At 36.6% G+C, this 25,343-nt stretch overlaps 1 protein-coding gene across 1 annotated transcript in view; it reads right to left on the bottom strand.

The window, feature by feature from the left end:
- Positions 1–25,076, bottom strand: part of tpk1 (thiamin pyrophosphokinase 1) — a 90,194-nt gene extending 65,118 nt beyond the window's left edge. The window contains exons 1-3 of the mRNA XM_079805680.1: positions 25,015–25,076; positions 19,107–19,177; positions 11,125–11,199 (exon numbers count right to left, since the gene is read on the bottom strand). Of these exons, the coding sequence (XP_079661806.1) occupies positions 11,125–11,199; positions 19,107–19,146 (115 nt within the window). The 5' untranslated portion in view covers positions 19,147–19,177; positions 25,015–25,076. The remainder of the gene's footprint in view (positions 1–11,124; positions 11,200–19,106; positions 19,178–25,014) is intronic.
- Positions 25,077–25,343: the final 267 nt, after the last annotated feature.

Genomic DNA, 25,343 nt, shown 5'->3' with positions numbered 1-25,343 from the left:
CCGTTAAACACCTGCAAAGGATGGCGACACAGGAGGGGGTGGAAACGCTTGAACAACACAAGGACATTCACTTTCAATTTACATGCTACCTTCAATGACTGAACAAGATTCTGGACTCCTGAAAACGTGACAATACACTTTGTAAATGCTTGTAAGGGTCATCTTGCTCTGGATGACATAGAAATGACACTTTTGTTGCTTGTTGTCTGTTCTCCCACTTGTAATGTCTTAGACTACATTCTACAATAACTCAAAGTCAACCTTGCTCTTGTACTACTGTATCTACAGTTTAAAGGCTATTCTATGGTCAATGATTGACATAAGCTGCTGAGAGTCTAATAAATCAGCAGGGCATTAACTACACAAAAATAGGGCTGTCAATCACTTAAATCACATGAGAAAAGTCATCAAATGAACATATGATTATTGTCACAAGCAACTGAAGAGACGTTAAACCTTTTTAGCATTAAAATTAAAATAACTCATACAACATTTATTCGTTTTTATATCCATCCATCCATGCTGGGAAAAGCCCCTGAATTAATTTAATAAATGAAAACATTTATTGTGCATAACATTATTCGAGTAATGCATTGAATAGAGAAAAAAAGTATATATGTGTATAGTTGTTTCCATATCCTTGAACATATATCCATTTTTTTTCATTAAGCGTTGTGTTTTTAAGATTATTTAAGACAGTGTTTTGTACATATTGTATTATTGCTTTTTTTATTAAAATAATAATTCCAAATTAATGTTAAATCAGTGCCTCGGGTGATAAGCTTAGTATTTTTAAGATTATTTAAAAGAGTGGTTTGTTATTTGTTTGTGGTTTATTATTGTTTAAGAATAAAATCATTAATCTAGCAATAAAACACACACACACACACACACACACACACACACAATAAAAGTTTTGGGACGTCTGCCTTTACATGCACATGAACTTTAATGACATCCCATTCTTAATCCATAGGGTTTAATATGGAGTTGGACCACCCTTTGCAACAAAAAACAGCTTAAACTCTTTTGGGAAGACTTTCCACAAGGTTTTGGAGTGTGTTTATAGGAATTCTTCTAGAAACACATTTTTGAGGTCAGGCACTGATGTTGGATTAGAAGGCCTGGCTCACAGTCTCCGCTCTAATTCATCCCAAAGGTGTTCTATCGGGTTGAGGTCAGGCCAGTCAAGTTCCTCCACACCAAACTCGCTCATCCATGTCTTTATGGACCTTGCTTTGTGTCATTCATACACCTTTTCCACCAAGGCAGTGCTAGAGCTAGTTCGGAGCCAGAGCCTAGTTTCAAATCGGTTCTTTCAGTCATGTTGGAACAGGAAGGAGCCATCCCCAAACTGTTCCCACAAAATTGGAAGCATGAAATTGTCCAAAATGTCTTGGTATGCTGATGCATTAAGAGTTCCTTTCACTGGAACGAAGGGACCAACCCCTGAAAAACAACGCCACACCATAATCCCCCCTCCACCAAATGTTACACTTGGCACAACGCAGTCAGGCAAGTACCGTTCTCCTGGCAACCTCCAAACCCAGAATCGTCCATCGGATTGCCAGACAGAGAAGCGTGATTGGCCACTCCAGAGAACACGTCTCCACTGTCCAGTGGCAGCGTGCTTTACACCACTGCATCCGAGGGAGTGTAAGTGATTGGAACACCTGAATTCAATGATTTGGAGGGGTGTCCCAATACTTTTGGCAATATATATATATATATATATATATATATATATATATACACATACATATACATATATATATATATATATATACACATACATATATACACACACACACACACACACACACGATCAGGCATAACATCTTCATAATATTGTGTTGGCCCCCCTCTTGCTGCCAAAGGCATGGACTCCACTAGACCCCTGAAGATGTGCTGTGGTATCTGGCACCAAGATGTTAGCAGCAGATCCTTTAAGTAAGATCCTGTAAGTTGCAAGGTGGAGCCTCCATGGATCGGTCTTGTTTGTTCAGCACATCCCATAGATGCTCGATTGGATTGAGATCTGGGGAATTTGGAGGTCAAGTCAAAACCTCAAACTTGTTGTTGTGCTCCTCAAACCATTCCTGAACCAATTTTGCTTTGTGGCAGGGCACATTATCCTGCAGAAAGAGGCCACAGTCACCTGGGAATACTGTTTCCATGAAAGGGTGTACATGGTCTGCAACAATGCTTAGGTTGGTGGTACATGTCAAAGTAACATCCACATGGATGGCAGGACCCAAGGTTTCCCAGCAGAATATTGCCCAAAGAATCACACTGCCTCTGCCGGCTTGCCTTCTTTTCATAGTGCATCCTGGTGCCATGTGTTCCCCAAGTAAGCGGCGCACACACACACGGCTATCCACGACGTGATGTAAAAGAAAATGTGATTCATCAGACCAGGCCACCTTCTTCCATTGCTCCGTGGTCCAGTTCTGATGCTCATAGCGCTTTCGGCGGTGGACAGGGGTCAGCATGGGTACCCTAACTGGTCTTCGGCTATGCAGCCCCATACACCACAAACTCCGATGCGCTGTGTATTCTGACACCTTTTGATAGATTATCACTGCAGACCGGGAACACCCCACAAGAGCTGCAGTTTTTGAGATGCTCTGACCCAGTCGTCTAGCAATCACATTTTGGCCCTTGTCAAACTCAAATCCTTACGTTATCCCATTTTTCCTGCTTCTATATATATACAATGGTGCAAGGTTCATACCTCTCTGTAATGGCCCACATAATGTATACTTACAAAGAGACGAGTAAAAAATCATTTGCTCTTCAGTTCTGAAATAATGCCTTCATGATAATGCATCCAGGCCAGTAATTCATTAGTTCCCAGACAGCTAAATTGGTCTGGCAAAGACATCATTATTTGTCCATAGTGTGATTACACTGACGTTTTCAATGCAGTCTCGGTAGGTGAATCAAAGAAGCTGTTCTGTAAAGATCCCATCAAAGTAAACAGCGTGCAACATCTCTAAGCGGAAAACAGGGCTTAATTCAGTGTAGCTGCGAACTCCAGCTAGGAGCAAGACTTGAAAGCTCCGGGTTGAATGCAAATGACTCATTATTTTGACACCGGGCAAATATATTAATATGAAGACTTCAATAAACTGAAGACTTAACCACATGCAGAGCACAATAGGCAATAGTATAACATCCATTGGCCATGAATCTTGAGAATCGGCGGCACTTAAAGCACTTTCAGTTCTAAATGTGCTGTGGATATCTGGGTTCAATCACAGCTACAAGATCATGTGACCCACTTTGCCTAAGACTTTTAATTTGGCATCGGTCAAACAGGTAATGAACAATCAAGCAGTGAGTCATTACAATCAAAATTAATTGATTTTGAACTACTGCATTGAACTACTGAACTACCAATACCAAAACAAAAAGTTTGCGATGAAGCCTCCAATAGTAAACAACTAACAATTCTCACTTCTTGGTGAGGCAGCATTACGACGGACGGAGATGCTGGAGGGGGTAAATCATCTCTGAATGCTCTTTCAGTGAAGCCCTGGTGCAGGACAGATAACCTTGTAAATAAACACTTCATAATCCACCAGCGGTGCTTCCTCTTCCTGTCATGAACTTTTGCTACTCGGTTGGTGTTTTATGGGGGACAAATATTGATGAGGCAGACTTTGCTGTCGCTGATTTAATGTCTTTTGGCAGTGGAAGTGAAGTGAAGCCTGTGGCCTCTGTAAATCAAAGAGGGCAGAGTGGTCAACGAGCAAAATGGAAGGTTAGTTTGCCTTTTAAGCTGGTTTCTTCATCTTAGAAAGAGTTTTAACTTTTTTTAACAAAACTTTTAATTTAAGTCTATCATTTTGAATTTTCTTTCGATAGCAAGATTGAGCGGGATATATTTGAATAGCCTTTTTCACAGACATACTCTATTTCATTCTTGCTGTCTGTTGTAGGTGGTATTTCTCATTCTAGAGAGCATCAGATTGGACCAAAACCAGTGGAGTACGAGATGAGTCATCAATATTTTAGCTCCATTTTCTTGGAAGAGAAAAACACAATTTTAAATGTGTAAATTACTGTTCAAAAGTTTGGAATCATTGAGTGATTTTTTCATGTTTTTGAAAGAAGTCTCTTGCTCACCAAAGCTGCATAAAAAAAAATAAAAAATACAGTAAAAAAATACAGTAAAATGTCATGAAATATTACAATTGAAAATATTTTTTTTATATTTTAATATAATTTTAAAATGTTATTAATTCCTGTGATGGCAATGGTGAATTGTTCAGTAGCCATTACTCATCTTGAGTGTCACATGATCCATCAGAAATCAAAGAAACAAGAAACTTGTTTTGCTTAATATTTTTGTTGAAACGTGATGCATATTTTTCTTATTACTTGATGAATAGAAAGTTCAAAAGAACAGCATTTATTTGAATATTTTATAACATAATAAATGTCTTCACTTTTGATCAAATTAAAGCATTCTTGCTGAATAAAAGTAATAATTTCTTTAAAAAAAAATCTTACCGACCCCAAATCTTCTACTGACCGGACAGTTTTTTCATATAACATATTTTAGTAATCATCATAAATTATGTAATCGAAAGCTTACAAACGCAAAATTCAAACACAAATTTTGAAATTGGACATTGCGTTACCATGGAAACGGTACTATAAATTCTTCTAGCGGGCTTCTCCCCTAGTGGGCGGTGTTAGGATTCATATTACAAAATTTATTTTAACTACTTCATAATCAAAACCTTTTCTAATCTTGACAAAACACATGTTGTCAAAAAGGTCCGAGTCTTAAGGTTCCATATTTAGTGACTGTTTTGTGATAGAAGTTATATTTTGACAGAAATGTATGAATTTGTTGCAGGAGAATGCATAAAAAATGGATGACACCCGGTGGCTGTTTTTGGTACAGCGCCTAAACAAAATATCATGAAAACTAAATTTTTTATGATATCAACTTCAAATTTGGAACACAACTTGGTTAGACATATGGCTTCTAGACTCTTGATTTTAGAGTAATTTTATAGTAAAATTATTTTGTAAAATATATATTTTATATAAAATAAAAAATATTTTATACAGTACATTTCATTTACAATAATTTTTAAATTCCATAACTTTTCATACTTTCATTTCTTGAATTGCTCTTCAGCAATAATCTGCAGAATGTCTTCTTTAAAACAAGACCAAACTTAGGTCTATATTCCTATTTTATAGCATTCTTGAATTACAGCCATTTAAGTTTGGATGGAGCATTTTCACGTCTATTCTCAAAAAGGGTGGCGACAATTAAGGGGATAAGTGTACTCTAGCACATAGATGGCCTCAAAGCTATAACAGATATATGGTATAAAAGCCAAAAACCAAAAAACTTTGCCACAAAATCATTATCAAGCACATCAAAAGATGCAAACTCACAATCCATCCATTGACCAAAACGTGCAAAAAGATTAAAAAAAGAGCTTTGCCAAAACTCTATCGCTGTATTGCAAAACAAACTTAGGTCTATATTCCTATATTATAGCATTCTTGAATTACAGCCATTTAAGTTTGGATGGAGCATTTTCACATCTATTCTCAAAAAGGGTGGCGACAATTAAGGGGATAAGTGTACTCTAGCACATAGATGGCCTCAAAGCTATATGGTATAAAAGCCAAAAACCAAAAAACTTTGCCAAAAAAATCATTATCAAGCACATCAAAAGATGCAAACTCACAATCCATCCATTGACCAAAATGTGTAAAAAGATTAAAAAAAAACTCTATCACTGTATTGCAAAACAAACTGTCACAATTTTCAACACAGTGGGAAGGATAATAATGATTTCACATACCACAATATGTGGAAAAAATGGTTTCTGGACAGGATAGAGAAATGGTGTACTAAAGTGTGTCTGATTTCTGTGGCACTGTCAATTCTTCAACACAGCAAGCTTTTTATCAAAACCGAAAGTTTGAAGCATTTCCTTCAATAAACAGCAGTGTTAGAGGAAGGTGGAGAGGAACAGCTTCCAGGAGGTGACTAAGGCTTCCACAAATCCAATTCGGTTTTCAAATTCAACCTTTAAGACTGACTGTCCACACTGTCATTTTGCAAGTGATGAAATTTGTTTTGTGACAGTGTAGTCAATGTCAGGTGTGATGAATATCACTCATGATGTAAAAGGAATGGCAAGAGACTTTCTCGTACAACAACTAAGAGTGGAAGACTCTGCTCAGTCTACAGTAACATGATATCTCACCATGGTCCTGAACTAATAAGGCGCATGAGACAACACAAGTGACATTTTACACACAAATTCATATCCAAAACTGCTTACTCGTACTACATAGTGAATGTCAACTATATGAAAGAGTGAATGAAAATGAGTGTAATGCAGCTCCAGAAAAATAGAAATGTTAAAATTCTGATTGAGACACAATGCAAAAAACATTATATATACTTTTAGATTGGGTTTTTTGCTGTACACCCTTCCAAAAAAATGAAGCAGTTTTAATTTGTGCACATTAATACATTTTCCACTTGTTTCATACCAGTTGTCTGAGGGAAACATCTGACTTTACATGCACTACCATTCAAAACTTTACCGTCAGTAAGAATTTTTTTGTTGTTGTAACACTTTAGTTTATGGTCCAATTCTCACTATTAACTAGTTGCTTATTAGTATGCAGGATATTGGCTGTTTATTAAAGCACATATTAATGCCTTATTCAGCATGACCATATTCTACATCCCTTAACCCAAATTACCTAAACAACCTTACTAACCATTAATAAACAGTTATTAAGAGTTTATTGAGGTCGTAGTTAAGAGTTAGTGAGAATTGGACCCTAAACTAAAGTGTGACTGATTTTTTATTTTTTATTTAATACTTTTGTTTAGAAAGAAATGGATCAAAAGTAACCATAAAGATATTTACATTGTTTTTCAAATAAAAGTTTTCTTCTATTCATCAAAGAATCCTTGAAAAATGTATCACGGTTCCCACAAAAATATTACACAGCATAACTATTATAATAATAACACCAAGCATATTTGAAAGATTTCTGAAGGATCATGTGACTGAAAATGTATCTGTGCCATCACAGTAATCGCATTTTAAATTTTAAATTTAAACAGTTATTTCGAATTGTAATAATATTTCACAATATTAATATTATTACTGTATTATTCACCAAATAAATGCAGCTTCGGTAAACACAAGAAACTTCATCCATAGACATAAAAAGAAATCTTACCAACCCAAACCTTTGAACGGTAGTGTACAAAATAGAAATAGACCATAGTTGGCATATTTATTTTGACACTAACAAAAAAAAGGCTGTGAGTTACAGAAGTACAGTAAGATAAATGATGGACACACAGGTAACAAACTACTACATAATGAATAAACTGTATTTCCATTCTTCAAAGCCTTGTTTTCCTCAGTTTCAATTTAGGCATGGCAGCTACTCTGACATCTAAGCTTATCGCATGCATCTACTAAACCACTAGTAACTTCCACACAAAGCATTTCTGGTTCTAAATACATTACTAATGACACAACTGGACTAAGAAAGAACTGAACTTTTGAAGGCAGTTTTGAAAAGAGTTCAAAAATGTGCCTTTGATCATCCAGCACTATAGAGAGCTGCTGGTGCCACGGGCCCATAGGGCTACACTTCTGAGGCTCACTGGAGGTGGGGTGGAGAGCCCTGCCCCGGTCCCTCAAGGAAAACCATCTGGATATGTTCACTCTGCTCCCAGCAACGCACTCATCGACCACCTGCTTTGCCTCCAGAGCAAAGCTGCATGAAAAATGCACAGCATCTCTGATGCAAGGGCAGAGGAATTACATGATCAAGAGTTTTTAAAAAGGGGGGGGTGCTGGGTGGCTAATGCAACATAGTTTACATAAACTCTCGCCCGCATAAAAACAAACCGGCAACCATCTCAAGAGAAGAGTCTACATCAAATGATAAAATAAACATTTAGAAAACAAATTTAAAAAAAAAATTCTTTACTCATTTTACTGCTGAACGGTTTGATAGCCCAAAAAATCAGGTGAAAATTCCGTTACGTAAAAACTAGGGCAATCAAATGAATGCACAAAATTAGTCCAATTAATTATGAAAACATAATGCAATAGGAAAATTAATGCAATTAATCATGCCCCACTAAACCTTTGTTAAAAATGTTGCTCAATAATTTATGTTCAGAAATGTTTTTCAATTATTCAGTCATCTGTCTCAGTAATGTAATGTCTAATGTAATGAATTATCTACAGTTAAGGATGTTTCACAGCGAAAAAATACATTAATGAATTCCATTAATTAATTAGAATATCATGAAATGAATTAGATTACATTTTGACTGATAGCTCTAAAAACATTTTAGGTGCACTCCTATTTGCATATTTATGCATTATGCTATGCCAGAGTAGTGTGTTTCCATCGGGGTATTTTTACGTTTTTTTATATACTATGTATTAACATTTAGAATTTATACTTAGCTTTCATTTATATTTTCAGTTTTAACTTTAGTTTAAATTATTTTTTTATTTTATTTTAGTTTAAGTTTTAGTCATTTTTATTTAGTGTTTGTTTTATTAAAAATATTTCTATTCAGGTTTAATTGATATATTTTTTTCAGTTTCAGTTGTAGTGATTTTAGTGATTCAGCTTATTTTCTTTTAGATTGTTAACAAAAGTTATTTTAATATCTAATATTTATATTTTATTTAATATCAGCTTTATTTCAATAAACAAAAACTTTTTTAATAGTTTTCATTAACAATAACACAATTACAATTCCGACAAGAGAGAACATGCTTAGTATAGCATACACCAATCAGGCATAACATTATAACTTCTTCCTAATATTGTATTGGTCCCCCTTTTGCTGCCAAAACAGGCCTGACCCGTCGAGGCATGGACTCCACTAGACCCCTGAATCTGCTGTGGTATCTGGAACCAAGATGTTAGCAGCAGATCCTTTAAAGGGATAGTTCACCCAAAAACGAAATTGTTATGTTTATCTGCTTACCCTCAGGGCATCCAAGACGTAGGTGTCTTTGTTTCTTCAGTAGAACACAAATTAAGATTTTTAACTCCAACCGTTGCAGTGTGACAGTCTTATAATCATAATACATGTCAATGGGGATATTTTAGAGTATGAGAGCAATGAGAGTAAAAACACATAGACATACGAAAATGATATTAAACCATGCGGCTCGTGGCGACACATTGATGTCTTAAGACACGAAACGATCAGTTTCTAAGAGAAACCTAACAGTATTTATGTTATTTTTTAACCTCTTATCAGATGAATGTCATCTAGTATTCCCAGCGCCATAACTTCCGGCGAATAAGGTCAAAATACTGGCGTGATCAAAGATATATATACGTAGATGCCTCATTCGACTGATCCGCGCAGGTAATGAGGAATCTATGTATATATCTATGATCGCGCCGGTATTTCGCATGTATTTTGACCTTATTCGCCAGAAGTGATGGCGCGGGGATGGCTGAATGCAGAGACATAGAAAAAAATGAAATAAATTCTTAAATATGGATATTTTTCTTACACAAACGCATCGATTCGCTTCAGAAGGCCTTTATTAACACCCCGGAGCCGCGTGGAGCACATTATTTGATGGACAGATGCATTTTTTAAAGACTTCAAAAACAGAGCAACTATTACTGCTATTATAATGCTTGGATTAGCCAGTACATTTTTAATATAACTGAGATTTTATTCGTCTGAAAGAAGAATGTCATATACACCTCGGATGACTTTAGGGTGAGTAAATCATGGGCTAATTTTCATTTTTGGGGTGAACTATCCCTTTAAGTCCTGTAAGTTGCGAGGTGGGGCCTCCATGGATCGGACTTGTTTGTACAGCACATCCCACAGATGCTTGATTGGATTGAGATCTGGGGAATTTGGAGGCCAAGTCAACACCTTAAACTCATTGAACCATTTTTGCTTTGTGGCAGGACGCATTATACTTCTGAAAGATGCCACAGCCACCAGGGAATATCGTTTTCATGAAAGGGTGTACATGGTCTGCAACAATGCTTAGGTGTCAAAGTAACCTCTACATGGATGGCAGGACCCAAAGTTTCCCAGCAGAACATTTCCCAAAGCATCACACTGCCTCTGGCCGGCTTGCCTTCTTCCCATAGTGTATCCTGGTGCTATGTGTTCCCCAAGTAAGCGCCGCACACACACCCGGCAATCCACGTGATGTAAAAGAAAATGTGATTCATCAGACCAGGCCACCTTCTTCCATTGCTCCGTTGTCCAGCATTAACTTCTTGAGCAATTTGAGCTACAGTAGCTCTTCTGTTTGATCAGACCACACAGACCAGCCTTCGCTCCCCACGTGCATCAATGAGCCTTGGCTGCCCATGACCCTGTCGCCGGTTCACCACTGTTCCTTCCTTGGACCACTTTTGATAGATACTGACCACTGCAGACCAGGAACACCCCACAAGAGCTGCAGTTTTGGAGATGTTCTGACCCAGTCGTCTAGCCATCATAATTTGGCCCTTGTCAAACTCGCTCAAATCCTTACGCTTGCCCATTTTTCCAGCTTCTAACACCAACTTTGAGGACAAATGTTCACTTGCTACTGCCTAATATATCCCACCCACTAACAGGTGCCGTGATGAAGAGATAGTCAGTGTTATTTACTTCACCTTCCAGTGGTCATAATGCTATCTGATCGGTGTAAGTGGAAAGTGTAGTACAGTACTGTACATCATTCTTATAACTAGTCATGATCTAAAATTCAATACAAGAGCTATAAATCAGTCTGCAATTGCAAATTGTTTGGGATCAACAAATAAAGGTACCTGAAAGCACACAGCACTATAAAGACAAACAGAAAACAGAAAAGTTATGTAATCATAACACACCCAGTGGGGGATCAAAAAGATGACTAATGCATTATGGGTTATATGGGCTTTATAGAATACAGTGTCTCTATATATCACCAATTAGGCCTGTCTGACCTTATCCAGAGAGTTCTGTCCCAGGCATGTCACCATTCTCTCGCACAACCAAGCCAGACAAGTACAGACAAGCATCAAATCAAAGGCAGATGTGTGTGATATTCATCACAAAATCAATACCTTTACTCCACAGCACATGGAAGTACCGCTCATCCAACGGTTGATTTAGGATAACCAAGCAAATCCTCTGTTTTCCTGGTGAAACAACACAAAAGTGAACATTAATTGGCAGAAATATTTCAATAACATCCTGTGGTTATGATGTACTCTCCGACCTTCCATTTACAGTGTGCAACTGAGAAAACACATTGTAATATTTGGGATTCATCTGGTGAGATTAAGCTCTAAATAGATGCAGCTAATGAAAACAGCAAGAATAATAACTGTAATAATAGAGGCTAATGCCTTTGGTAATTACCCAAACACAAATTCTGATGTATTTTTGCAACAGCTTTATGTGTAGCAATTTAAAGCAAACTGTGTAATATTAACAAATCAATCTCAGCTCATTTTACAGACATTATATACCACCTAAAATGTAAAAGATCACGTTGATTCTTGGTGATACTACAGAAAGTTCATTTTTAGTCAGTAAACATTTTTTAGTCAGTAAAAGATTTTTGAACAGTAGCATTTATGTATTTAAATAAATAAATAATGAAAAATGGGGAAGGGGTGCTATGAAAAAAATCTTATACAATCTTTCATATTTTTTTGTTAGAGGTCAACTCTATAAGGTTATTATATTTGTATATAAATAAAACAGAGAAAGTACAGTAAATAATGGGAAGAAAAGGTGGGTTTAGAATATACAACACACTTTCTGTCACGTATTGATCCAACTATGCAGTATGAAACACTAGAAGAAAACAAAATTTGGTTACTCTATAATTTTGGGTTTTTAATATTTCAAGATAAATGTTCTGTAATGCATCCCAGTGCTCCAAACTGTCCAAAAAGCATTGGGTTCACACATTTAATTGCGCTACATTTCAGAGCCAAGCTGCTCACATATTTATTATTATATTATTATTCCAACATGAAGCTAATCAAAGGTTTCTCTATTCAGCACATACAATTCAAGTCTCTACATGGCTAAATGCTAGCAGGATTAAGGACAAATATCAGCATTAGAGCATCATTTTCTTAGTGCACATTGATAAAAAAGAATCACCAACATCACAGGATGAGGAAATGTGACAAGTAAAGAATGTGCCAAAACTGTCTCCGAATAAATCACAAGTATCCTAATGCAGGCGTGAAACAGAACACATCTTGTGAAACAGACTGAGGAAATATCAAGGTCCTGTAGTGCAAAAACACTGTATAAATTAATGAGAGCTATCGCAACCGCCGTGGCGAAAGGTAGACAACTCCAAGATGAAACAACATCTGTATTTTGCAACAGTTATACGAAAATGTTTTTTTTCACATTTCAGTCACATATCATCTTCCTGTAAATTACATTTTTGACAGCATACACTTTTAGTAGGGCACCAAGGACGTTTTCCACATTTGAATATTCTTCTCTGGGAATTATCAATTGAAATACACAGAAATTATCATATACCAAATTAGCTGAGAGCTTGCTGTTCATTAGGATACAACAAATTTGCAATTCAACACATAAACAAGCTGGGTTTGATTAGTTCACAAATTGGAATGAATAGGACATGAAACGCAATTTCTTATTCTAAACAGAGTTCCATTAAATATAAATGTATTGAATATGTATGAATCGAAGAATCGAAAGCACACTGAGAGATGAGAATTGCGAATGGCGTATTTTTGGTCTAGGTCAGAAATCTGGGCCATGTCTTCAGTCTTCATTTCACTGAAGGGCTATATAGCACATTTCAGAGAAGTGTATGGTCACATGCGTCTATCTTTTCCAGGGTATTTTTGTTCTCAAGAGTCTTTTGTCTCAATCTCTTGAGTATGTGGACCTTATGGGAAAACAGTGTGAAAATTAAGTACAGCAAGTACACTAAAACCAGTTCTTTACACGAGAGAAAAGCTCTACTGGAGCAAGAGAAAACAATGTTGAGATTCTGAAAACAAATGTTTGTATTTCATGATCACAAAATATAAGACAGATATAAAGTGCGTGCATAATTATTAGGCAAGCCGATATTCTGCTCATATTTTCAAACCAAGCACATTTTACCACGACGCATGCGCGAGAATATGACGTAGCGCCGGGGTTCGGGAATCCATGAAATGCACACTTTAGCCCGATTTTGAGAACTACGCCGAGACCTAATGCACGATCAATGTAGAATTCAACAGCTTAGATACGTGCGTCTTCCTCTGCTTGTAAACAAATCGCTTCTGGGTCATGTGTCCGAACGCCGGATCTGCGTCATATTTTCGCGCATGTGTCATGGAGTCACACACGGAAGACAAGAACAAGTTGGATAAAGGTGTTATTTTGATTTTTTTTTGCGCACAAAAACTATTGTCGTCACATCGTAAAATTATTGTAGAGTCACTGTGGTGAGATGGACTTTGTAACGACGTTTTAAGTGCCTTTTATGGGGCTTGGGAGTGTAAATGTACTGAATGCCAATGGAGGCCTATCTGAAGCCTTTCTCAGCCATCAGCTTTCAACAAAAATATCTTCATTTGTGTTCCGAATATGAACGGTCTTACGGGTGTCGAACGACATGAGGGTGAGTAATTAATGACAGAATTTTCATTTTTGGGTGAACTAACCCTCTAATTCTTCATGTTAATTCTTTGTCTCCAGTGCCTCCATTTTCCAGAACTGCAAACTACCTGGAGTCACCAGAATCACAAGGTGTCAGACTCGCAGAGACTTTGCTAAGGGCAAGGAATCCTGAAACATGACACCCACTTAATAAGAATCACAAGCTGAAATGTTGTGAAATAGATTAAGACTGATTCTTAAAAAAGTGTTATGGACAGAGAAGTTGAGAAGTGACTCTTGAGGTAGCAGCACCAGTTCAAGTCAGACAACAGCGGCGGTGAAGAGGGAGTCATGGTGTGAGCTGCTGCTAACAATGAGCCAGGCGGACCTAACAGGGTAGGAGATGGACTTAAAATCAACTCCCAAAAAATCTGCCAGATTCAGGAAGATAGATTCTTCAAATAGTAGTGCAAGAGGAACTGGTGCTGGCTGGTGCTGGTGCCTCAAGGGTCACTCAAGTCTCAACCTCAATCACTCTCAATCGGTCTATAAAGCCTTTAAAAAAAAAAAAACAGTCTTCATGTATTTCACAACACATCAACCTATGATTCTTATTATGTGGGGATTTTTTCAGAATTTTACCTTAGTAAAGTCTCTGAGAAACTGACACAATTTTTGCAGTTTTGTAAAATGGTGGCTGGAGATGTTCCTGATGTTTTCACACCTAATTCATCACCTTAATTTTTTTGCAGTTAATATCTTTCTTCTTAACCTGTTTTTCTGTGACCCTGCTGACCCTCTGAGCATTTCTTGTCCAATAGTCACATCTTAATTTTGCAATTTCTATAGTATTGCATCCTTTTCATGGGCATTAAATAGTTTTTGACTTTTCAGTGTGATTTAACTATCTTTTTGGTCCATTTTACCTGTAAAAGAAAACCTGCTTAATAATTACGCACATCTGAATATAAGGTGTTTCTCACTTCCAGCCCTCGATAACAATTATATATCACTTCTAAATGATTATATACAAAATTAATAGCAGTTATTAGGAGCGATGTGGTTTGGAATTGGTAAAATGTGCTTGGAAAAAAAAATATGATTAAAATATTGACTTGCATAATAATTATGCACACACTGTAATAACGTTAGGCCTCTTCAGGCTTTCGCACTCAACCACTGCAGCAGTGTTGTTTCATCATATATTTATAAAATATAAATATTAGATGAAAAAGTTAAACTTAAAAAAAATAAACGAAAAATAAAAACGTTGCATTGGAAACTAACTGAAATAAAATAAGTTTAAATTGAGGTACTAAAATAACAAACTGAAATACATCTAAATTAAAGATAAATGTAAATATTAACAAACATAACAGTAATATATATATTAATGTTAATTAATATTAATTTAAAATCAGCTTGAGCTACAAGCTGGAGAAGGTGCGGCTGGTATTCGAGCTGAAAGACTCACCGGATCCAGCAGTGCGAAACACCAAGGCCCAAGTGCAGACTGGAAGGAAATGGAAAGCATCGCAGTCAGTACACCAGGCTATTACCCGCCTGAAACACCAGGAGGTCGTCGGATTGGTGCAATATGGCAGGGCAGGTTTTGGTTGGGGAACACCATGTAAGATGTGGTCCAAAGCCTCAAAGGTAGAGAGAAAAAAAACTGGTGATCTTCAAAGTTGTAAGGGAGGAAGAGGAGGGCTACAAAATCAAAGCCGTGAGCCAATGCCAACAAGGGAGATGGACAACCTGGGAGGCTGTCATCGACAGGGCTGTGACGTGGGCTGATTTGTGGAGGATGCCTCAGGCAAGGCTGAGCTTCCTAATCAGGGCCACCTACGATACCCTCCCAAGCCCCCAGAATCTGCACCTTTGGTATGGCTCAGAGGAGACCTGCCAGCTTTGTGGTCATCAGAACCCCAGCTTATAGCACATCCTGTCCAGCTGCAAAACAGCATTGACCCAAGGACGTTGTGGATGGCGTCACGACCAGGTCCTGTGAAAAGTAGCTGAAGCCATCGAGGCACATAGATTAGAAGCCAACAGGGCAAGCCCAGCAGCAACTCACGGGTTGATCCAGTTTGTGAGGCAAGGGGGTGAGGCGCCAAGCAGCACCTCAAAGGAGTGGTCCTTGCTGTCACTCGGAGGTAACTGGGAACTGAGAGCTGATCTTGATCACCAACTGAAGTTCCCACAGCAGATCACCCTAACCTCCCTCCGGCCAGACATTGTGCTCTGGTCTACCATCACAAGAACGGTTATTATGGTTGAACTGACTGTGCCATGGGAAGACGGCCTAGAGTCTGCTTTTGAGAGGAAGAAGGAGAAGTCGGCAGACCAATCAGAGGCAGGGTGGCAGGCTGTCACGTACCTAGTGGCTTCACTGGAACCTCCATGCGACGGCTCCTGAAGTCTCTAGGTGTCAGAGGTGCCAGGTTGTCAAAGACACTAAAAGATGTAGAAGAGACGGCAGAGCAAGGGAGCTTCTGGCTCCGGAGAAAGGACAAGGTGTGGGGGAGAGAAGGATCCTAAGGCTGGCCGCAGGGGGCGGTAGGGAGACGTCCCTGCCGTTGCTCCACCACCCGGAGATGTTCCTGGATTAAAGGAGCAAAACATCAACAAAGGTTGACGACTCTGCAGCCAGCCCAAATGGCACCGTCGGAGGTGCGTCAGGCAGAAATGCCTTGCAGGTATTCCTACCTGTGTTAACAACTAAAAAAATTTATAAAAACAACAAACGCACATAAAAAGTTAGTTAGTTTCTTAGTTAACATTATAGTTAACTACATTAGTTAACATGAACTAATAATAAACTGCACTTCTACATCATTTATTCATGTTAATTTCAACATTTACTAATAGATTATTAAAATCAAAGTTGTATTTGTTAACATTAGTTAATGCACTGTGAAATAACACGAACAAACAATGAACAGCTGTATTTTAATTACCTAACCTTAACAAAGATTAACAAATACAGTAATACATGTATTGCTCATGCTTAGTTCATGTTAGTTAATACATTCCCTTCTCTTAACAAATGAAACCTTATTGTAAAGTGTTACCATATTAATAATTATAATAATAAATATAGCTGCAATCAGAAATTATCGGGCAAAGCACAAAAAGGACCAATGAGACATGCAAGCATGGCTGGGAGCTTCATAATAACTGCAACTGCAAGGCAATATTCAATAAAATAGCATTTTACAACAAAATATAGTTAGTGCTAATTTCGCATTTTGTTCAATTATAGCACCACCAAGTGGCATAATCCTACCACTTTTTTAATGTCCTCAGTGCGATCATACATAAGTGTGGCAAATTCTGTGAAAATATCTCATTTCCTTTAGGAGTTATAGGCATTTGTATTTATGAGCACATAAAAAAAATTACCCATGTCCGACCTTGCATTTTTACAATAAAAATGCTGACATTTGGCCTCACATATTCAGTCAACATGCTATGATTCCGGTTGGCTTCATCGCAATTGGAAAAACGGTTTCGAAAATATTTGCGAATGTTTTTTAAATGCTAAATCACAATGTCAGACAAACCATAAGGCAAAACATAGCATGTTTGGTCAGGAATCTAACGAGTTGACTGCTGTGAAAATAAGTCTAACCATATCCTAAGTTATAAGCATATAAATATTTATAGGTGAACTTCACAGCATTTTACTAAAAAATTAAAAATGACCGACGTCCAAAATAGCCAATATGCGGAAATTAGATATAATTCGACTCGGCATGTAGTACAGAATCTAAACAATTTTATCATTTTTGAGCAAACCATTCAAAAGTTCAAAAAACCTCATGCTTGTGATGACATGTCCCAAGTTTGATCTAAATACGCTAAGGCGTTGCGGAGATAAGAGTCTATTTCCCAAAAGTAGTTTTTGTTGGCGGGAAAATTTCCATAAAGGAAAATGACGTTTGTGCATTTGAATTGGCTCGAGCCAAGGAATCAGAGAAATTTTGTTTCTAGCCCTTATGGTTTCAAAGTTATTATCATAAATGTAAGTGAAATTTTGGACAGTTGGTGGAGTTAGAGACTCCAAATTTGATGTGGTGAATGTTTGGACTGTTCTCTATCAGTGTGCCAAATTTCAGTTCAAATACGGTTCTATGGGCTGCCATAGACTCCCATGGCGGTAGAAGAAGAAGAAAAAGAAGAAAACTAACGGATACAATAGGGGCAATCACACCATTCGGTGCTTGGCCCCTAATAACACTGCACTGCAGTTCTCAGCCGAAACCGTTCTTTACATTTCCAAGAATTTATTCTAATTACAGTAAAAATGGCTGAGCCTAAATTCTTACAGTGCAGCGCTATTTCAAGGCCTTTTATTTCTCATTATACAGCATTGTGTGCGGTCTGTGAATAAGACGCAGGATTTGCTGTGAAATGCGGCGCAAAAGTTGTACAACCATTTCGTGAATTTGACCGTAAACCTTCTTTACCACCTTACCAGCAAAAAAACTGTAGGGAAGATATCAGTAGGTAAGTTGATGTTAGTTGTTGAATGCATTCATTACTGTAATGGCCACATGCATTCTCAGACACATTGAAAACATGGCTGCAATTCTTGGCCTATCATTAGAGCCTGATTACTTACTTTCTGGTCATGTATTTATGGAGCACCTACCCAGACAGGTATATAATTTAGAATAAAAAATTCCCCCAGAACACATCTATTATTTTGCTTTAGACTGCTTTTCGTTTTGCCAAGTTATTGCATGGGGGGTGGGCTGTTATCCATCTCTGCAAAAAGTTAACTTTACTGGGATCATTAGCTGATTGCCAAATTGCTCCATCCAGTTAAAAAGCAAAAAACTAAACAGCCATATCCAGCATTGACTGAACTTGGAAATAAAGCAGTGTGTGTTAATTGGCTTGTTTTAATAGTTCCTGATTTTTGCTTAAGTAAACAGCAAGGTTTGTACCGATCTAATGAAAACACACCCAGAAACCCACATTGTGTGATAAAATATGCAAAACAGACATTTGGCATCATCAACATGCTCGTGTTGGTGTAGTCTCATCTGTGCAAACCAAGTAAATGATTAAAAAATGATTAGACCTGAATAAACACTGTGGAGAAGCATAAGAAAAGCCGAAATGATGGACATAGGAAACCATTTAATTTCTTTGAAAATGTTATTCTCATCATTAGTGGGGGAAAAAAAACAATGAAAGTTAAAAGATTTTCATTAAAATTCAGTTATAACGTGTAAGACATAGCACATTATAATAACTGTGAATATGCAAATTGGCAAATTTAAAACCTTTGTAAAATGTAGTCCTGTTCATTGTAACTGCATTGAACTTCTTTGATATATTTATTAACTGTGTTTATGTTCTCCTGAACAAAGTGTAAATGCATGCATGGGCAAGAATAAATACATTCAGACATTTAAATGGGTTTCAAATGAATAAGTACCTGAAGGCAAAATGCAATCTAATGGAGCGAATTCATCCATGGCCGTGTTTATAATAAGCTGGATTCATCAACTGAGGAAAGAGGAAAACAAATAAAAAACATATTAAAAAACAACAAAAATACCTTCATATCTAAATATCTGACAACAAACTTACATGTTCTAATCAAAACAACAGCTTTCTATTATGACATATAAAGAAATGCACTGACAAATAAAACACAATAGATCATTTAAAGTGTCTCAAATACAAGATAAAAACAGAAATGGATGAAATGTTCAGCCATCAGGGATCAGATCGCTTACCTTATTTCACGGTCTTGTCTACATGAACTCTCTGTCCTGTGAATACTAACTTTTCCTAATTCCTATTTAACTTACCTAAACTCTACTCCTGTAATATGTTACTAGTTAGCGGTCTCACATTACCAGATTACTGGTCCGCACTGCAGATTATTCTGATCAGGAACCACCAATTTACAGAAGAGAAAACAACAGCACACATTCACAGGTGTGATATTGCTCAATAAACAAAAGCTAGCATGAGTAACTTTTAAACATGAGTAATATTGGCAGTTACTTATTAGTATTTTTATATACTCATATAGTACTTATATAGTATTTTTGCTTAGTATAATAAAAGTCAAATACAAGTCAAAACAGAATCAAGGATTGCATGCCTCCTATAGCAACACTAGGTGTGTTCAATGAGTGTTTTTGAATGTATCCCTTGATTCAAGGATAATAATAATAATACCTATTAGTCTATTTTATTCATTTTTAGAAAAAAACCCTTGTAAAATTTGCAATGAATGTGCACTTGTAGTGTACTTCAAATCTTTAAAGTACACTTTCATAACTGTTTCATAACACACTTGAGTACACTTTAATAACTTTAATGTCCAAATAAAAGTTATGTTTTAATAATCTTCTGTCATGCTTTAACCCCTTAACTGTCACCCCCCTTTTTGAGAATACACATGAAAATGCACTATCCAAACTTAAAGGCCTGTAATTCAAGAATGCTTTGGAATATAGACCTAAGTTTGGTCTTGTTTTAAAGCAGACACTCGGCAGATTATTGAAGTAAACACAATTCAAAATATGAAAGTATGAAAAAGTTATGGAAATTTAAATTTACTGTAAATAAAAAATACTGTACTAAATATTTTTATTTTATATAAAATATATATTTTACAAAAATATTTTAATCTAAAATTACTATAAAATCAAAGCCATATGTCTAACCAAGTTGTGTTCCAAATTTGAAGTTGATATCACAAAAATTGAAGTTCCCATGAGATTTTGTTTAGGCGCTGTACCACAAATACCCACCGGGTGTCACACATTCCATTGATTGTTTTTTTGATGCATTTTTCTGTAAATTTCTGTCCAAATATCCCTTCCATCACAAAATGGTCACCAAATATGGAACCCTGAGACTCAGACCTTTCCAACGATATGTGTTTTGTCAAGATTAGAAAAGATTTTATTATAAAGTAATTGTAATATAAAACATGACGACGCCCACTAGGGGAGGAGCCCGCTAGAATAATTTAAAGTACAGTTTCCCTGGTAACGCAACGTCCAATTTCAAAACGGTTTTCACAGGATGAATTTTGAGTTCACAAGCTTTCGAATGATACCTAATTTATGATAATTACTCAAATAAATGATACGAAAAAAAGCAGATCAAAAAAAGAGTGCCAGGTGTCCCGCCAGCGGGACGGTGACAGGTAAGAGTTATTTTGCTGTGTTGATTAACATACTATAGCACAAAGTATTATAATTTATAATAGTGTGTTGTTTGATATTACATTTCAAGTTATATTTTAAATGTACTACATTACAACTTCATTATTACAAATGTGCAATTACATATAAATACAGAATAAGACATTTAGCATAAATGTTTGAGTACATTCATCAGGACATGTTAACATATTTCAAAGAGAATAGAAGTTTTTATTTAATAGGAATTAACATGACAAAAAAATTACAGTTTGCACTTCGCACTTAAATATATTTTCATAATACGTACTCTTTTTCACAATGGAATAGCTAAAGTTTTGAAGAACACCTCATTTAAATGATAAACTGCAAAGTTTCAAGCTTCAAGAGCAGAAAGAGAATTTCATTGATTGTTGGATGCTGTCCTGAAGCAGATATCTTATCCTGGCTTATTATGAAAGCACTGGTTGAGAGGACACCACTCTAAGCTTTATATGCAACAACATAAATATATAATTATTTACTCAACACGCAGTGCAAAATGTCATTACATGGATCAATCCCGCTGAGAGTAACAGATCAATGCAGGTAGAGAGATGCATCCCTAACACTGTGCCAAAATGGATCAACATAGCGACTAAAAGGGGCTAATCCAACCTGACACCCACAAAACTATTGATGAAAGTGGAGTGCTGTCAAAGAGACATTGCACCAGAAACTCAAAAAACTCAAACTCAAGCAGGTGGGCCTTAAAGGAAGAGTGCACCCAAAAATGAAAACTCATCATTTATTGTACGTATTTACTTTCATGTCCAATAAAACCCATAAGACTTTATTTCTCCAGTGGAACACAAAAAGAGACAGTTTGAAGAATCGTCCTGGTCATTTTTTTACCAGCATCAAAAAAGGATGCAAAAACCCCATAAATGTACCATAAAATTGGTTCATGTTACTCGTGCACTCTATTCTAATAGTTCGTAAGTCATGTGAAGCCAGTTTTGTGTGAAGAATTTAAAGGAATAGTTCACCCAAAAATAAAAAATTATGCCATAATTTACTCACCCTCAAGCCATCCTAGGTATATATGAATTTCTTCTTTCAGCCGAACACAATCAAAGTTATATAAAAAATATCCTGGGCCTGGCTCTTCCCAGCTTTGTAATGCAATTAAATAGTGAGTTTTTGAAGCTCCAAAAAGCACATCCATCCATCATATAAATCATCCAAATGACTCCAGTGGGTTAATAAAGGCCTTCTAAAGCAAAGCAATGGGTTTTGGTTAGAAAGGGTCAAAGGTCATCCTTCTGCCAGACCTCGACTCTCTCGTAAACGTGCATTCAGCCGTTGCAAGTAATTATAGTAATTGCCATTACATTTATTAACCCACTGGAGTCGTTTGGATTACTTTTATGATGGATGGACGCGTTTTTTGGAGCTTCAAAAACTTGGGCACTATTCAATGGCATTACAAAGCTGGGAGGAGCCAGGATATTATTTAATATAAGAATTATGTTCGGCTAAAATGAGAAAGTCATAGACACCAAGGATGGTTTGGGGGCGAGTAAATTATGGGATAATATTTCATTTTCGGGTGAACTATTCCTTTATGCCTTATTCCCAATGGCTGTTTACATGTACGCAAATAAACCATTTATAATTGGATTGATGGACTGAAAAGCCTTGATATAACCACTTTTGCCTCAAACTCCAAATTACTGCCTATTAATAGTTAGTAAGGTAGTTGTTGAGTTTCGGTATTGGGTAGGTTTAAGGGATGTTGAATATGGTCATGCAGAATAAGCAACCAATAAACAACCAATTTCCGAGTAAAATGCATGCTAATAAACAACTAGATAATAGTGAGAATTGGACCCTAAACTAAAGTGTTACCGAAACTACGATTGGATTGAAAGACCTGAAATAATACAATCAACAGGAAAAAATTAAGCATGAATCTTACAGTTTTTCTCAGTTGCTTTGGTACATTTCTCGAATCATCCTCGACATTTGCAAAACAGTAAGTGCATTTCTCAAAACAATTCGTACAAATAGCAAAACACCATGGATTACCTGCAAAAGCCAGTCTCTTGCTCAAAATCCTTAGTTCATCTCTCAAAAGTAAATATCTGTGTCAATGAACATGTCAGTGCCATCAGAATGACAAGTCATTGTGTCATTGTGTACGGATAAGACAGTCAAATTGCTTAGTCATGTTGTCAATATAACAGTGTACTCTGAACTATGGCTAAAGTTTTAATGACAATTATTGTAAATTATAGGTTACATCTTAGTGTATGTGGGAGTTTGATTGCAAGAGACTGGATAAGATTCACATTTACGCTTTTACTGTTTGTACTGTAATTTGTTGACAGATCATGTCGTTGCGATACAGAAAGGAAAAGACAGCACAGCGCAAAAAAAAAAAAAAAGTAGAAATGTGAACGTCTAATGGAAATGTATAGAAATATGCTAGACATATGACAACTTGTTCAACCAGTTTGCATGTAAAGACTTATGCTATGAACTGATGCCTAAATGTTGTGGGGGGTGAGAGAGACTATTCAACAGAGACCCATTATAATAAATTTTGATCAACATGACATAAGCAATTGATACTGTGGGAAACAGCAGAGAATTGTACATAATCATTTGCGTGGATGTACAAACGCATTTGCAACTTGTTCAAAGAAATGAGAAACTGCTTTTTTGATGTGCACAAGTGACACAGTGATGTGACGATTTAACAGGTAGTTTTGAGAATTTCAATTCTGAGAAATGTACCAAAGCGGCAAATTTGTGAACATATTTGTATTCTAGGGTACTAATATGCACAATTTAAGAGTAAAAAAGGTACAAAGATGTCCTTTTAAGGGTACTGCCCCAGTGACAGACAAGCAATTTTTGACACCTTTTTTCTCTGTGTTGAGTCCACAAAACTAGTCTGAATAATTCATTCATGAATCTGACAGTTCGACTCACTGACTAAAAACAGTTTCAGTGTGAAAATGATCAATTAGCAAATATTTGTTTGTTCCTCAAACAAAGCTACATTATCACTTAAGTTCAAATTACTTTTATGGCATAAAAGTCATACAGTCTACTTAAATCGGGATTGTTTTTCATTTCTGAAGCTGGAAAACCTTGAACGTTCTCATTGACTGTAACGCCATGGAAAAGAGTGACCAGCCCAATTGTTTAAAATTCCTCCATTTGTGCTCTGTTGTTGCTTATGAGAATGTGCAATTAAATATGTTATGTATGAAATAGAGGCAATTACTATAATTACGATCATTAAATTGTTGAAACATTCAACACAGCTGAAAAGGTGATTCTGAAGTTGAACGCCTCACAATTATCTTCACCACAACACAGTAAAAGACTAGGGTTGAGGGAGTGAGGCTTTTTTTTTTTTTACTTCAAAAGACTGCCAGTACAGTTAAAAAAATCAGCCTTGTCAACGGCTAAAGTAAGTTCTTTCTTTTCCTCCATTGTGTCTTTAATTAATTTGGCCCTTGTTGTGTAGTTTTTTCCCTCTGGGTGTTTTTGTAATTAGTTCTATTGACTGAAATTTCAAGGCTCTCTGACTTAGTCTGGGGAAATTCTCTGCTTGACATCAGTTCTTGTTGTACTTTAAAGAAGAGCCAGGGTTCATTCTAAGGTTGAGTGCCCAAATAATTTAGTTTACAACTAACTCCCTCATTATGTGCACAAGTAAATCACACAAGTGCTTCTTCAGAGACAGAATGTATTTTTAATGAAAGTCAACATTATCTACAGCTTTCCGTTCTGGCACGATTTCACTGAAATCTTTAGCAAAGCTCACTAACTTACTTCATAAACTTTTGCACGCCGAGTTTCACACTCTAGTCCCTCAAAGCAAACCTCAAGAGATATTGTAAATAAAATATTACATCAGGAAGATTATTATATAAACAAACCGTCTATACACGTGACGGAGAAGTTAAAAAATGCCATTCATTTCAGTGACAAGCACTTACTGAACACTTGACATTTGTCTCTGTCTCAAAACCTTGAGAGCGGACTACAGACAACAGACGTATACGCTTTCAGCGTTCGAGTAAAAAAGGTTTTGGGAGGCATCAAACGCGTATAAAATTAATGTCTAGGCAGTCAGCTCGCTAGGTTAACAGCGGCAGCCTGTATCGCTAGTGTACTCACTCTGTGAATGGGTATCCAGCAGCATGTGTCCAGTCCACGTTTGTGTACAATCAACGAGTGCCGAAGACAAGAGCTTGAGCTCCAGAATATTGTGTGAAGTTTGTCACAGCGACATCTAGAGGTGGATTGTGCACCTACACGGATTCCTGATGTCGTCATCCAGAATTCAATGATAGATAGATAGATAGATAGATAGATAGATAGATAGATAGATAGATAGATAGATAGATAGATAGATAGATAGATAGATAGATAGATAGATAGATAGATAGATAGATAGATAGATAGATAGATAGATAGATAGATAGATAGATAGATAGATAGATAGA

The sequence above is a fragment of the Gobio gobio genome (assembly GCF_949357685.1).
Source record: "Gobio gobio genome assembly, chromosome: 23".
Lineage (NCBI taxonomy): Eukaryota > Metazoa > Chordata > Actinopteri > Cypriniformes > Gobionidae > Gobio > Gobio gobio.
Note: the sequence above shows the minus strand (reverse complement) of the source record. Positions and strands in the feature narration are given on the sequence as shown.